Below are 16,879 nucleotides of genomic sequence, written 5' to 3'. Positions count from 1 at the left end.
AAGACTATCCAGCCCTTGGTTTTCTGGACAGACAGGTGGGTGACCCAGCTGAGAGCCCAGCTCAAGCCCCTTCCCCTGCCGACACGGCAGGCGGCCCTACCAGACAGTGATGAAGTCTCCAGAGGGCTCTGTCTGCAGCAGGCTGAGGTTGAGGCGGACGCCGTGACCAATGGGGACGGTGATCAGCCAGACGCAGTCCTGGGAGCTGGAGTAGGGACTGGGGAAGCCCGGGGAGTACACAGTGCCATTGAAGGAGGTGATGTTCCCGCCGCAGGGGACTGCCAGGGAGAGGACACAAACACAGAGGAGTGCTGCAGATCACCTCCCCCACGAGAATTCAGGCGATTTCTGAAGCACGAATCGTCCTGCTCCAGGAGGCTAGGTGGGATAGGGAGAGGAGACGGGGCCAAGGAGGACTGGGTGGGAGGGAAAGAGGAGACGGGGCCAAGGATGGCCGGGCCTGGCTTTTCCTGCTGTTCCCACACGTCACAGCCCGAGAGGCCTCCAAACTTCAGCACAGGTGCCTCTGTGGGCCTGTCTCAGTCCCGAACCGTCTTTTCTCTTTCTCATGAAAGAGACCTTTCCAAGAGGAAGAACACACCAAAGCTACCGCCTCTCCTTTCCTAGGAATGCTAGAGTCAGGGCTTCACTATATTTACTGGGAAGAGGTAGAAAATTATGATACTATCTCTTTATCTTATTATTCTAAGATTCTTGGATTGGTACTTTTGACCTTGACTTAAGAGTTGTGGATTCTTGGGACTTTCCTGGTGGACCAGTGGTTAAAAATCTGCCTACCAATGCAGGGAACATGAGTTCGATCCCTGGTGGGGGAATTAAGATCCCACATGCCATGGAGCAACTAAGCCCATGTGCCACATTTACTGAAGTCTGTGGTCTAGAGCCTGTGCTCCACAACAAGAGAAGCCACTGCAATTAGAAGTGTGGATACCACAACTAGAGACTCATCCTTGCTCACCACAACTAGAGAAAGCCTGTGCACAGCAACAAAGACCCAGCACAACCAAAATAAATATTAAAAAAGCAATTGCAGATTTTTGCAGTGAGACTAAGGTTGGATTCAAATCATGGCTCAACCATTAACTTGACTAGATAGCTTCAGATTAGCAGGGCAGTCTCTCTACCTTCACCTATAAAACAAGACTAAGACCCCCTCCTCATAGGATAGTGGTTGACCATCAGATGAACTCATGCATGTAAGATGCTCAGCCAGTGTGAGCTCACAGAGAGGGCATGTCCCCTCTCCTTATCTTCCTGTCTCCCCAGAGCAACACCCACTCTTAGACTCAGTCTGATCTAGGCTTTAGGCGGGGTTTCCCTGGTGTCTCAGATGGTAAAGAATCCACCTGCAATGTGGGAGACCTGGGCTCAATCCCTGGATTGGGAAGATTCCCCTGGAGGAGGGCAAGGCAATCCACTCCAGTATTCTTGCCTGGAGAATCCCCATGGACAGAGGAGCCTGGAGGGCTGAAGTCCACGGGGTTGCAAAGAGTTGGACATGACTGAGCGACTAAGCACACACACAAGCACATAGAGTCCTGGAATTCTCCATGGTATTTGGACTTGGTCACCGCGGAGGAAAACGAGAGATTCTGGGCAAAATCCCCCTGGTCCAGAACAATGAGTGTATTGGCTGGTATGGGTCATCAGTCAGACTCGTGGATGGGGGCAGACTGACCTGAGAAGAAAGCATCCCAACACCTCCAAGAAGAGGCCAGGGCTCTGGGCTCTGGCAAATGTGAGCACACCCTGAAAGTGGTGCGCATGGGCACGCCATCCTTCCATGGACCCAACCACCACTTGATGCCAGATGCAGCCAGGGGAGGCAAAGGACAGCAAGGATACCACGGCATGTGATTCTGATCTGTGGCATCACGATCTCCCGGGACATGGTCGAGTATACTGGTGTCTCTGGCCCAGGGTGGAGTGTGCTGTCAACATTGAGTGTCGAGGGAACATTTGGTGGGGGAGCCCCTTATCTGGTCCTGGGGAGGCGGAGGGAGTCCTGGCAGAATTCACTTTTAGACTCAGACCTGAGGGATGACAAGGGCTACACAGGGAAGGCAGGAGAGAAGGGCAACGTTCTAGGAGGAGGGACCAGCATGCACTCAGAACCAGGGGCAAGAGGAGCAAAAATGGCAAGTATTTCAGCTGAGCGGGAGCAAAGTGTGAGAGTGGAGAACATGGGGAGGTCGGCGGGTCCAGGTCCCGAGGCACAGCGTGCGCTAGCTCCTGGGGGCTGGACAGTTACCCCAAGGGAGGTGGGAACAGCTCACTAGCTTCTCAGCAGGGCCGTGTCTGGAGTAAGTAAGTCCCCTACATATGAATGAATTCCATTCAGAGAGCGCGATTGTAAGTCCAATTTGTTCGAAAGTCCAACGAAGTTAGCCTAGGTACCCATCTAACACAATCGGCTATGTAGCATTGTACTGTAATAGATTTATCATACTTTTCACACATAGTACATTAACTAATACATTAAAAACAAACAAATACAAAAAATAAAGAAAATGTGTTTAATCTTACAGTCCTGTACCTTGAAAAGTAAAATAGTACAGTACAATAGTTGGCATACAGGGGCTGGTGTTGAGTGAACAGGCAAGAAGAATTACTGACGGGAGGACGGAAGGGAGGAGGGGGGAGATGGTGGAGCTGAAGGATCGCCAGCCATAGGAGATGGAGGGCGAGCTGCAACGTCATTCATGCTGGCTGCCGACGGCACAGGTTCCGGTTCCTTGCTGGAACTAGATGCACTTTTGCATCTTTGAAAGTTCGCCACTGTACATAAATGCTTTCAAAGGCTCACCACCCTTACCACACTGTGAAAAGTGGAATGAGGAACACAAGACTGAAGGCTGGGCGCCCAGTGACAGGCCTCATCTAAGTGACCTGGATTAGAGTGGAGGCAACGCATACAGACAGGTGGATGTATCTGAAAGGCAATTAGGATGTAGAATTAGCAAGACTCAGTGACTAGACAAGCGTAAGTGAGAGGCAGGCTGCCCAAACTGAGTAATGAATAACCAGGGGACTAGAGCGGCCTTTCACTCTAGTGAAGATTTCAACATAATGGCAGAAAGAGGATGGCTTCCATTTTGAATACATTAGGATTTAGTTGCTTCTGGATAAGTGAAGATATTTAGTAAGGAGCTGGATGTACAGGTGAAGAATCGGGTAAGAGATAAAGGTTGCAGACACAGATAACATTTGGAGATGTGAGGGAAAGAAGAGAAGAGAGTGTGGGAAATGACTTTAAAGAACAAAAACACTCAAGGGACAAAGAAAAAGATGACCTAAAAGTTGGCACAGGCAGAAAGGTAATTGGAAATGCAAGAGAAAATGACATCCTCTTCTAAGCTAAGGGAATCACTGGCTTAGGAGGAAGAAGGGTTCATGGCTAAAGGTGTCTGATGGGAGAAGCACTGCTCTTACCTCTCCTGTGACGCCATAAAAAGGAGCAAAAAGGAAACAAAAGTCCACAATGAAGCTTGTCATATAGAGGGTGGCCAGCCAACAGTTCCAGAATGATGGACTGATTATGCATGGGGATGGTTTTGAAAATCTGAAAATCTAACTGGGAATTTAATAGTTTTAGCGATTACGATCTTATATGCTAACACCAGAATAGCTCAGTTGTGTGAGCAAGGTCTCTTTATCCATGGAGAGTTAATACTTTTCCAACTCATGGATTCTGAACCAGTTACTGTGCTGGGCACTTTACATGTGCCATCTTGGAATCCTCTCAACTCTTATGAAGAGAAGCCCCATCAAACTAAGGAAGAAACTGGAGGTCAGAGAGGTGAAGCATTTCAGAGGTAAAGCCTAGGGTGATCTGATTCCAGAGCTGGGGCACTTTCTCCTGAACCATACTGTCCTCCTGCTAAACCTTGCCCTTTCAAGACAAATCCTAGCTTCTCCTCAAGGAAAAGGAAGGGAAAATGGAACACAGGTGTATAGACGGGGATAGGCACAGCATGAGCTCCTGGTCCTCCTCCACCCTGATTCTGGTTAATGAGGGCTCAGGAAAGTATCCCCTGTAGCTCTCTGATATCCTCAACCCAGATCTCTCTAGGTTCATGTAGGAGAAGGGGAATAAGCTGGGGGGTATGAAGAGAGGAACACAACTTTTCTAGAAAGATGCTTTCGTCTTCTCTCCCTTTAGAAAAGCACCATGATTAACTCTCTACCCCTTAGGATATCAGTGTCTTTGCTTCTGACTGGGACATCCAGCCCATGAGGTTGGCTGTTCCCAAGGGCTGAGAATGTACTCCTTTGGCTTTGACCTGTGTCTCCTCCAGGTCCTCCCTAGTATTGGCCCAGAGCTCTGTGCCCAGTCTGGATAGGCTCAGTCCCATCCATCTGAAAAAGTGATGGACAATGTTTGCTAGGAACTCCTAGCATGGGTGATCCCACGGAGTAGGCAGGTGCATGAACCCTGTCGCTAAGAAGAATCACCAGGACTGACTGAGGAACATACCTTCACACCTGGGCAGGGGGTGGTCCCAGTTCCGGTTGGTGCCATGTTGACATGTGAGCACAGGGTGGCCCATCAGCTGATACCCTGGGAGGCATTCGAAGGTCACTGACTGTCCGACATTGTAGCCAGCTCCCCGAACAATGCCATTGGCAAAGGGCTCTGGATCTGGACATTCTTGAAGTTCATAGGCTGGGAAAGAATAAGAGAGAAGGTTTTTGTATACTCTCTGGGCATTTTCTCCCCATACAGAATATAGGTGTGCCAGGAAACTGGCAGGTGGCGCTAGTGATAAAGAATCTGCTTGCCAAGGATATACAATGGAAAAAAGACAACCTCTTTAACAAGTGGTGCTGGGAAAACTGGTCAACCACTTGTAAAAGAATGAAACTGGAACACCTTCTAACACCATACACAAAAATAAACTCAAAATGGATTAAAGATCTAAATGTAAGACCAGAAACTATAAAACTCCTAGAGGAGAACATAGGCAAAACACTCTCCAACATAAATCACAGCAGGCTCCTCTATGACCCACCTCCCAGAATATTGGAAATAAAAGCAAAAATAAACAAATGGGACCTAATTAAACTTAAAAGCTTTTGCACAACAAAGGAAACTATAAGCAAGGTGAAAAGATAGCCCTCAGAATGGGAGAAAGTAAGAGCAAACGAAGCAACAGACAAAGGATTAATCTCAAAAATATACAAGCAACTCCTGCAGCTCAATTCCAGAAAAATAAATGACCCAATCAAAAAATGGGCCAAAGAACTAAACAGACATTTCGCCAAAGAAGACATACAGATGGCTAACAAACACATGAAAAGATGCTCAACATCACTCACTATCAGAGAAATGCAAATCAAAACCACAATGAGGTACCATTACACGCCAGTCAGGATGGCTCCTATCCAAAAGTCTGCAAGCAATAAATGCTGGAGAGGGTGTGGAGAAAAGGGAACCCTCTTACACTGTTGGTGGGAATGCAAACTAGTACAGCCACTATGGAAAACAGTGTGGAGATTCCTTAAAAAAACTGGAAATAGAACTGCCAATATGACCCAGCAATCCCACTCCTGGGCATACACACCGAGGAAACCAGATCTGAAAGAGACACGTGCACCCCAATGTTCATTGCAGCACTGTTTATAATAGCCAGGACATGGAAGCAACCCGGATGCTCATCAGCAGAGGAATGGATAAGGAAGCTATGGTACATATACACAATGGAATATTACTCAGCCATTAAAAAGAATTCATTTGAATCAGTTCTAATGAGATGGATGAAACTGGAGCCCATTATACAGAGTGAAGTAAGCCAGAAAGATAAACACCAATACAGCATACTAACACATATATATGGAATTTAAAAAGATGGTAATGATAACCCTATATGCAAAACAGAAAAAGAGACACAGATGTACAGAACAGACTTTGGGACTCTGTGGGAGAAGGCGAGGGTGGGATGTTCTGAGAGAACAGCATTTAAACAAGTATACTATCAAGGGTGAAACAGATCACCAGCCGAGGTTGGATGCATGAGACAAGTGTTCAGGGCTGGTGCACTGGGAAGACCCAGAGGGATCGGATGGGGAGGGAGGCGGGAGGGGGGATTGGGATGGGGAACACATGTAAATCCATGGCTGATTCATGTCAATGTATGGCAAAAACCACTACAATACTGTAAAGTAATTAGCCTCCAACCAATAAAAATAAATGGGAAAAAAAAAAAAAAGAATCTGCTTGCCAGTGCAGGAGACAGAAGGGACATGAGTTCTACTCCTGAGTTGGGAAGATGCCCTGGAATAAGAAATGGCAACCAACTCCAGTATTCTTGCCTGGAATATTCCATGGACAGAGATGCCTGGAAGGATACCATCCACGGGGTTGCAAAGAGTCATAAAGCACTGAGCACACATACACACAGGGAGCTGGCAGAGTGGTGGAGAACCAAGGCATGGACTCAGATAGGCCTTTGTCACTTTCTAGCTATTGGTTTTGGCCAAGTGACTTAAGTTCTCTATGCCTTTGTTTACTTACTTAGAAAACAGTTATTGTGAGAATCTGATAGGAAGATATATACACACAGCTTTCTGCACAGTCCTGGCACATGGTAAGAATGCAGTAAACATGCTGTCTGTTATTACTGCTTTCATGGGAAAGGGCAGCCCAAGGAAGACAAGGTTAGGTTGAACCATTATTCTCTGAGCACCTCGTTGGGGCTCAGCATTGACTTCGGCTCTTTTCTGTTGCTTATTTCATTCAATCCCAATAACCACCAAGATCACAAACACGGGAAGCAGTCAGGTGAGCACCTGAGTGGGGGTGCTCTGACTCTGAGCAATTAGAACCTCTCAAGAAGGAAGAAACACGGGAGTAAGCCCAACCTGTGGCAAGGAGAGAAACTTTTCCGAGGGAATAGCTGCGTTAAAAGGAATGTGTGGGGACATCCTGGGTGGTCGGTTCAGTGGTTAAGAGTTTGCCTTCCAATGCAGGGAGTGTGAATTCAATCCCTGGTCAGGCAGTTGGGATCCAACATGCCTCGTGGCCAAAAACAAACAAATAAAAAAAACGTGGAACAGAAGCAATGTTATGACACATTCAACAGAGACTTTAAAAATGATCCACATCAAAAAAAATTAAAATAAAATAATAGGAATGTGTGGCTTTCATACAAGAGAGTCCCTCCAAAGAACAAGAAAGTTGCTTCCCTGAGAATGGGTGTGCCTGCCTTGAAAGGAGAAGCCTTAATGGGAGCAGCTGAGCCAACAGGGGGAAGTTACTGAGGGATTTGCTGAGCACGTCGGAGAACCAGAGCCCTCAATTATTAATAATTGGATCCACAGGACAGTAATTGGGCCCACTCAGCAGGAAATCAGCAGAGGGAGCGTTTCTACAGTGGCAGTTCTCAGGGGGAGTGGTTGAGATCAAATGAATGCTTGACGCAAGTCGGTGCCTCAACACGTGCAATAACAATGTAAAGAAGGATGATCACGAAGCACTCCCTTCGTGTGATGTTTCCTGTGTGTCATGCAGGGAGGTCTCTGTGGGCAGAACTTGGCAGGTTTCACTGGGAAATCATCAAGGTAGGACTTCCCTGGGGGTCCAGGGGTTAAGAATCCATCTGCCAATGCAGGTGACACGGGTTTGATCCCTGGTTCAGGAAGAACACACATCCTGGGGAGGCAACTAAACCTGTGCCCCACAACCACAAAGCCTGCATGCCACAACTACTGAAGCTTCGTGCCCTAAAGCCCGTGCTCTGCAACAAGGGAAGCCATTGCAATGAGAAGCCTGCACACTGCAATGAAGAGTAGCCTCCACTCGATGCAACTAGAGAAAGCCCACGCAAAGCAACAAAGACTCATTGCAACCAAAAATAAACAAAAATTTTAAAAAATAATCAAAAGTTTTTTTTTTTTTTAAAGAAATCATCAAGGTAGTTGGGTGTGTTGAAAAATCAAGCAGTTCCAGAGAGACTGGGTGGGCGGGGCAGACAAAGGGGCATGGCTCTGTCAGCAGCAATGGGTTTGGGCGATTTGGCAAATGAGGTCTTAGTAGAAGTGAGGAGCCTGTAGGGAGGTGACTGAAGAATGAGTGGGGCCTTTAAAGAGGTGTCTCAGTGGGAAGAGAGGGACCCAACGATGTGGGTGAGCCTGAAGACCGAGGGCTGTTGAGAAGTCACGAGCAGCCTGGAGGAGACTGGCTGGGTCTCTCTCACAGGAATTGTTTCCAGGGGAAGGAGCTGACTTTTCACAAAGAGACACTGAAGTGACGGCTCCGGGACCGCTTTCACAGGGAGAGGAGTCGCGGAGTCTCTTCCACCAGAGGAAGCTTCAGAGGGGGAGGTTGGGCCTGGAGGGCAGACAGGATCCCTGAGGAGTGGAGTCATTAACTTCCCCAGAAAAGGGTTCCGTGGGGAGAGGAGCACTGGACGCTATAATGGGACTAGATACAGTTTCAAGTAAAGAGACATATTTAAAAAATCAGTAATGATGATGCCTAACATTTTGGAAGAAGGTCATCTTGCTATGTTCTTAGAAACACAATCTCCTGAGAAATTTCGACAGAATACATTAAGCCCAGCAGGCAAGGAGACCTGGTAGGAGTAGCTTATGCTGTTATTGAAAACGTTACGAGGATATTTACCTGAAGAAGGGAAAAGAAAACTCCAGGTTAGGAAGGTCAGTGTCTAACAGGAGGGATTTTGAGGAAAAGTAAGGAGTTATATTTCTTCCAAAGAAAGTCTGGGGACCACAAAGAGCTGGGACTGCTGAATACAAATGGCCTGAGTGGTGATGTAGGTCTTTTCATAAAAGAAAAACCTAGGGCGAGTGGTCAGGTGAAACTCCGCGGGGCCAAGAACATGGGCCTGGGGGGCAGCGAGAATTATCTGGGCCTGACACATGGGGAGGCCTCAGTGGGAGCACCTGGGCCTCCGGCACAGGAGACAACCTAGTCCGGAGGATGGGTCATCATGAAGGAGAAGCCATAACGGAGGTTTCAGAGGTCAGGTCTGAGGTGGGGGGCCACCCTGACACCAAGGGTGGCTCCGCGAGGCCCCTCAGGACTGTGGCAGTGGGCAGGTGCTGAGGAAGCAGCTGGGCCTGTGACCCAAGGGGAACATCCGGGGAGGTCCTGGGGAGCAATGTGAGTGAGTGGGGGGCGCTGGCCCACCGCAGAGGGGGCACTGCTGCGGCTCTCATATACTTGGGCCAACTCAGGTCAAGGTGTTGGTCCTCTGAAGGTGTTGGTCAAGGTGTTGGTCCTCAAGGTGTGTGTGAACTCGGGACCCCTCCTTCCTGTTTCCACCCTTCGCCCCCGCCTCAGGTTCCTCAGAGGACCCGGCCTCTGAATACACGGAGCCTGTGTGAGTGACGTTAACCCAGGGCGCTGGCCCATGACTGGAAGCCTCAGGGAGGAGCCCGTGAGCCTCAGGTGAAGCTCCTCAGAGGAGAAGGCTTGGTGAGTCTGGGAGGGGCTGAGGTCAGGGCTCCTGACCACTACTTCTACAAGGAAGCGGGGGGGTCCGAGGAGTCGGCAGGACTCAGAGGGGCAGCTCTGACAAGGACAAAGTGGGCTTAACACACGGGAATGCAGGGAGCGTGTCTGCTCTCACCATCTGAGCTCCTGGGCAGGGGGAGGCCCCAGAGCACTGTCCCCACCACAACGGTGGCATCATCAGACCCTGCATTCATCCCAGAGGAGCTCAGGGCAAGCCCTTGGGCCCAACTGTGTCTGCCTCAAATTCATGGAGAAGTTCTAACTCCCTACCCCTCTCCCCCTCCTCAGAACGTGATCATATTTGGAGACAGGATCTTCACCTACCTTTACCTAAATTAAAATGAGGTCTTTAGTTAGGTAGTCTTAGTCGCTTAATCGTGTCTGACTCTTTGAGACCCCATGGACTACTCTGCCAGGCTCCTCTGTCCATGAATTCTCCAGGCAAGAATACTGGAGTGGGTAGCCATTCCCTTCTCCAGGGCATCTTCCCAAACCCAGGGATCGAACCCAGGTCTTCTGCATTGCAGGCAGATTCTTTACTGTCTCCACATTTCCTGTTTTTACAAGAACACCAGTCATACTGGATTAGGGCCCACCCTAATGACCTCAGACAGACAGGCAGAACACCACATGAGGATGAAGCCAGAGATGGGGGTGATGGTTCCACAAGCTGAGAAATGCCAATGACCAGCAAACCGCCAGGAGACAGCAGAGAATATATTCTTCCTTGCAGCCCTTGGAAGGAGCCAGCCCTGCCCACCCCAGATCTCAGGGCTTCCAGGCTCCAAGACTGTGAGAGAGTAACTCTGCTCTTCAAGCCACCGGTCTGTGGTATGCTGAGAGAGCAGACCTAGGAGACCAACACACGGGAAGCCTGAGAGGCGTGTGTCTGTCCCAGACCTCGCATTTGGGCCTGAGTCTCTCCTGGGATAGACTGTGGCCTTGGGACGTATGGTGACCACTGGCCAGGCCTCACTGCCCACCGAGGTTGTGTATTCTTCTTAGGCATGGGCTCGCCCAGTTAAGGCTGACCTCTGCCATGAGCCCATCCACAGCCCACTGGGGGCACAGTTGCATTGCTGCCAATGACGTGGCATTTACTGGGAAAGAGGCTGGGCTTCTCCCTGCTCCTGCCTTGGCGTGAAGGGCCCAGCTCCTTCTCCCGAGGCTTCCCAGGAGGGAGATGTCGGCTGCCCCCAGGGCCCTGGGTAGAGCTGCCCAGGTGGGCACAGCTACACAGGCACAGAAGACTGAGCTGGGGCAGACGGGGCTCAATCCAGGAGGAGTGGGCCAATCACAGGACTCCAGCTGAGGATGGGGGAGCCGCGGGGAGTGTGGTCCAGCCTCACACAGGGCAGCCCCCAGCGGGGGGAAAGGGTCCTGCTCTTGTCTCATTGTGAAGGCTCAGCGGGCGCTCCAGGCTTGTTACCAGAATCGTTACTGGAAACCTCCATCATATCACAGGACAAGCTTTGCGGGGCATAACTGACACATAGGGGAGGACCCGGAGGAGGAAGTGAGCCTTTTGAGGCCCTGGGGCAGGGGATAGGGGGTGGTTGGATGTTTGAGGGGGAACTCATGGTCACTTGCTCCAAGGAAGCTGCTGACTGTTGGGTCTGGAGCCTGAGATGGCGCTTTGGCCTGCTGCCCTGGGAAGCGCTTGTCCAGGGGGTTTGATAGCCTCTGCGGGGCCAGAGAGACACGTCACAATGGTCAGGCCTGCTTTCCAGCCCTTGGCCTTTGCTGGGTTCCCTCCTCCCCTACGTGGAAGGCTGCAAAGATAGGTGATGGCGGGTTAAGAGGCGGGGAAGGATGGACCCTCCCTGTCCTCACCCTGATACTCCAGCTTGAATCCCGGCCGGTTCTGGGAGTGGTCGCTGTGGAAGTAGACGGTGGTTTCATGTGACGTGGAGAGCAGGGCGCTGGGAAGCTCACTCCCGCTGAATCTGCCCATCATGCGGCTGGTCTCGTAGGGGCCGTTCCGGATTTCTATGAAGTCGTGGTTGGGCTCAGTGGAGAAGTTCAGGAACTGGATGTGAGCTCCTGGGAGCAAGACAAAGGCAGACAGTGCCCAAGCAATAGAGTCCTGCTTCTGACGTGCTGACTCCTGAGAGCATCACCTGCCAGAGACCCACGTGTCCCCACCACCAACTATCCACCCAGTTAGGGGTCCCAGAACACACATGGGGAGTCGCTGGTCAGCCCAGTCTCTCAGCTTCAGGCAGGACTGAACTTAGAAGTGTATTATTCATTCAAAATGAAAGGCATCAGTCATATCTGAGCTCCATTCCCGCTCTATTTTATTTCATGGAAAATGAAGTTCAGGGTCAACACCTGACTTAATTTGGGATTCATATGTCTAGTATCAGTATAAGGGAAGCTTTGATAAAATAATGTTTTAACTGAAAAATACCACCATTTAAACATAACTTGGAGAAGGAAATGGCAACCCACTCCAGTATTCTTGCCTGGAGAATCCCGTGGACGGAGGAGCCTAGTGGGCTACATTCCATGGGGTCACAGAGTCAGACACGACTGAGCAACTTCCCTTTCACTTTAAACGTAACTATACCCGATCAAAAGACATGACCTTCAATACTAGTATTTTCCAGAACACTTATGATGATTCAGAAATTAGAAGACTACATCATCCCATTGGTTCTATTAAGATGCCAAGTGAAGTTTATACTTTGGGGTCTTATTAGATTAATCAAGATCTAACAACGCAACGGGTTAAATGGATTTCATTAGGATCTTAGCTTACTTAGGATCTAAGCTTATCTTAGCTTATATATAAATATATTCTTTGAAGAGTAAGTGTGGGACTATTGATATCAATTGATTGATAAGATTTCTCAAAATCAGATTACTATTAAAAATGATATTGAAAAAATACATTTCTGAGCATAGGAAAATGTCCACAATGTTAACTGTAAAAATCTGACTACAAAGTAGTATGTAGCATACAATTCTAACTTTCGTATTAACAAGCTAGAAGACTGTCCACTGACTCATTAATGTATTTATCGAGCATTTGCCATGCATCAAGGCTGTGCTCGGTGAGCGTTACACAGGGAGGAGCAGGGTCTTTACAGGGCCCTTGTCTTCATGATGGTGAGGTCAAAGCTGTGAGTGATGATTTCTGCATGGTGGGACTACAGATACATTGGAATTTTTAAAATTTGCTCATCTATACCTTCTAATTTGCTTAGAATAAGCACATAGGAGTGAATTTTTTGCATCTGATTATTTAAATAAAGACTTGATATATATTGTTGAAGCCCCTTCATGTCTCCTGCCCTCTCCCACAGCTCTTCTCTCCACAGAGGCAGTCAGTCTCTTGAATTCAGAAAATATCCTTCCAGTTCATGTGTTTAGATTCCTAAATGTATATCTGATTTGTTTTAAACATTTGCATTTATTATTATATTATATATATAGTTTTACAAGCTTAAATTCAGCATGTGTTTTTCAAGGTCTCCCCTTGTCAGTGCAAAGATACAGTTCATTGATTTTTAACTACATATTAATTAATTCCATTTAATGAATTTCCCAACCACACTATTCACTCTTCTATTAACATGTAGATATTTTCCAAATTACAGATAACTTTACACGGCCCACCTTTGTACATATCCGCGGAAGCTACACTTTCCAGTCTACCGCCCACGTGTCATCCCTACACAGGGGCTACTGGTCCATTGAAGGGGCTCTTTAAGGATGGGCTTCCCTTGTCAAATTTCTGAATTGCACTGCCTGACTGCCGCCATCTAGTGGCAGAAGTTTGTAAATGCGGTGGTTTTTAAACAGACCAGGGGGCATTAGGGACTGTTTGGAATTCAACAGTAAAAAAATCCAACTTGAAAGCAAGGGATCTGGTCTTCTGTGACTGGTCCCTGCAGGAGGCTGATTGCCTGGAGGACTTAAAGATAGAGGTCTCTGGTGGCTGAACATCAGGCCTTATAGAGAAAGTGGTGCGCCTCCCACTTAAACTTCTGTTTCCCTTTGGTGTGGTCCTCCCTCCATCCTTCTAACATCTGAGGTTCTTCTGGTTCATGTCTGGATGCAGAGTTAGAGGGTCTCCCAGCTCCTCTTCCCTCAATATCTGAAAATCTGGAGTTCCCAAGGCTGCCAAAGTCATCATCACTTTGCAGCCTAATCATACACCTCCAGTTTCCTTCAGAAGATGGGACTTAATATAACTCTATCTTCTGAGGGTCATAACTTCTCCCCTCAGGGAAGATTTAGAGACATCCAAGTAGGTTGCTTTCTCTTGAAAGCCTCTTCTCCATCAGAAGACCCACTTTAGGATGAATAATAAAGGACAAAAGAGGTGGTCTTCACTTCTGAGGTCACAGACTGGGGGATCACAGGCCCGTGCAGGAGTGATCCCCTTGGGACATTTCATTCCTAGAAGCAGAGCAATGACTTGGATGACCTATGTGTACAGCCTATAATTTCCGAGTCAACACAAATCCTTTGTCTCTTCAACAGAAATATGAGGGGTTAAATTATATTCCCAGTGCACAACACATGAACCTCCAGTAATTAAATTCTGTACCCAGATCAGTGTCCTCTACACCCCACCAACCCCCATGTCTACACACACACATACACACACACACACGACATTTCCCAATCTCTAGGGCCAGCTAGAATGTGAGTGGAAAGGATGCAAACTCAATTTCACATTGACCTTGGCTCAATTTAATTAGGATGAGAAATTGGATATTGGAGTTAAAAGCCCAGGTTGAAGTCCAGTCTCCGTAAAATAGATTGTCTCTTTCTTTTTCAACCGTCCCTGAGCAATTTCTCATTCCACATTCCTGGATTTTAGCTCACTACTCTAATGATAAAAATAATAATGGTAATCCCTGAAGTTTTTTCCCTACTTTGTGTTCCCAAAGCACGTTCATCTCTACCATTCCTAATTGATCCTCTGGACTGCACAGGAGCTCAACAGCTGAGAAAGCAGAGAGGCAGAGAGCTGAACTGACTCGGCCAAGGTTATGTTCAGTGATGGCAGCAGACAGTTGCTTTAAGCCCAGAGGCCTGGGCGTGAAGACTTACCAAAGCCCACGGGCAGTGCTATTTTCCAGGAGCAGTCCATGTTGCTGGGGTAGTTGCCTGGGAAGCCGGGGCTCAGGATCACCCCCTCCATGTCTTCCACTGCTCCCCCGCACTGCGCTGTGACCATGAGACCAGGCTGGGGGTTAGCATAGCAGCGAGGCGAGAACAAGGCCATGCAGCATTTGGACTTTCCTAAGTTAATTTCCCTTTGGGAACCCAAAGGAATCTTTAATTCATCTCCCCAAAAAACTGCACACAAGAGAAAATGAAGTATGTACATCCAGGAAGGGAGGAAGTATACCCTATGTCTGCCCTGCAGTCCACAAACCCAAGTTATGCATGCCTGACCTTGGGCATGCCTTTCAAAGGTCAGTTTCCTTAGTGAGGTCATGCAGCAAAAATGGTGTGCCCCAAGAGAAGTGTGACTGTCTCCTACACGATTCCAACCAGCTCTTTTGGGACTGGAAAACAGGAGGAAGGACGGGGACAGACAGTGACATGTGAAGTCCCTGCTCTGTGCCGGCACCAGGCCAGGCTGTTATTGCACAGGGCTGGGCGGTCAGCAGAGGAGCCCCACCATGAGCCCACCCTCAGCCAAACTGACTGTGAGCCAACCACAGGGGGCTGGGGTATCTGAATCTCCAGTCGAAATGACCTCACAGTCAGAGTCACCTGACATTGCAGGGTTGGGGCACAGCTGCAGCCTGGCCAGTTCATGTGGGCTCTTTTTTTTTTTTTAAATGTGTTATTAGGAAAGGTTGTGTGTGCAGAAAGGGGTTAGCCCATTACGGAAGGCCAGAGGAAGGAGCCGAGGGGAGAAGTATGTGCCGTGTCTATGCAAACCCCTTCTGGGGAGAGGGCGACTGAAGCACACAGATCTGAAGGGAACAGTGCTTGCATGAAAGCAGGGGCTCTAGCACTGATTCCCCCCACCCACCGCCAGTCACAGGCCCCGTGCTCCCACTTCCTGGGTCATTTGGGGCCAGCTCTAAGTTCCCCCACCCCGAACCTCCAGACCTGGTTCCCTGCCCCTCCACAGTGCTTATGTCAGAGGGCGGTTATCAGGTGACAACAGACAGGACTTCGCTTCACTTGGGACAGGGCCTGGCATGCACAGTAAACCCTCAGCCCACGGCGGCTGTGGGGCTCTGCGTGGTTCCCTGGGCAAGGCCTTCGTCAAACAGCACAGGGAAGAGGGCCCTGGGTGGACAGGTCCCATTGCTGACTGCTCTGTGGACGAACAGGCCCTGCTCCCTGGACAGAGCCCAGAAGGGCAGGGCCATGTGCTCCAAGGACATGCCCTTGGCTCACCTTGCTTCCCACTCCAAGTTCAGCCTAGTCTTGCACTTGCCAGTTGGCAGGGCATCAGGGAATCATCGTTTCTCATTCGCCTCTCTGCCACTTTCTTTTGAATCCTAAAAACCTTGATTTTCCTATTTGCAAAACTGAGGGTGATGACCCCTGCCCTGAAGAGTTACAGTAAGGAGACATATAACTCAGGGCCTAGCACGCAGCAGACCCTTGATAAACAGACATTCCCCTTGCCCCGACCTGACTAGATGCTTCCGAGCATGGAGACTCTCTTTCCGTGTACCCAGTGATCTCTTCATCACTACTCAGCACAGAAACCAAACCAAACCAAGTCCTCCTTCCACAGGCCATGCTCAGTCTCTCTCCATCAGTGTATTCCATCTGTCTGTCCCAAGAAAAGTCACAGGGGGAAGCCACAAAATGTCCAGAGGTTCCATACGGGGTTTGGGTTTATATGGAATCAGAATGGTCATCATCAGGTTTTGGAATGGGCAAGCCGCTGCCACATTTCATTTGGTGGACAAAGGTTTCCAAAAGTCGTGAAAAGCTTGAGAGCTAAAGCTTACAAAAAACATCAGTCTAAAGATCCCACCTTTGAGCAGACCTGGAATACCAAACTTCCTTTGGATTTGAACTTGATCCCAGTGAGATGTCCCTGAACCTGGTAGACATGGATTTGAATGAACTGGAGAAGTAGGTGTTCTCTTACCAATACAGAGAGGCGGAGGGTAGTTCCAGCGCCGCACGGTCCCGGGCATGCAGGAGATGTGGGCGTGGCCCTAGAGGAATCAGGAACAGGGTGGGCTAGCTGCCCCCACGGGCACAACTGCATGTACAACCTGGAGCGGGGGCTTGTTCTTAGGCCTTGGGTTAAGGAGCAAGATACATGGATCCACCAGGGGTTGGGGAGAGAGGCGGAGGGAGAGAGCTGGGGAAGGACACTTATTAACAGCCATTACTAAAGAATTCTCATTACCAAAGGTTCCTCATGAGACTCAT

At 48.9% G+C, this 16,879-nt stretch overlaps 1 protein-coding gene across 1 annotated transcript in view; it reads right to left on the bottom strand.

Moving 5' to 3' along the window:
• Window positions 1–16,879, bottom strand: part of CSMD2 (CUB and Sushi multiple domains 2) — a 676,035-nt gene that overhangs the window by 91,683 nt on the left and 567,473 nt on the right. The window contains 5 exon segments of the mRNA XM_061120111.1: window positions 101–278; window positions 4,499–4,687; window positions 11,333–11,542; window positions 14,570–14,686; window positions 16,590–16,659. Of these exon segments, the coding sequence (XP_060976094.1) occupies window positions 101–278; window positions 4,499–4,687; window positions 11,333–11,542; window positions 14,570–14,686; window positions 16,590–16,659 (764 nt within the window).

This window comes from Dama dama, chromosome 20 (genome assembly GCF_033118175.1).
Source record: "Dama dama isolate Ldn47 chromosome 20, ASM3311817v1, whole genome shotgun sequence".
NCBI lineage: Eukaryota > Metazoa > Chordata > Mammalia > Artiodactyla > Cervidae > Dama > Dama dama.
The sequence above is the reverse complement of the archived record's forward strand: the minus strand, read 5'-3'. Positions and strand labels throughout refer to the sequence as shown.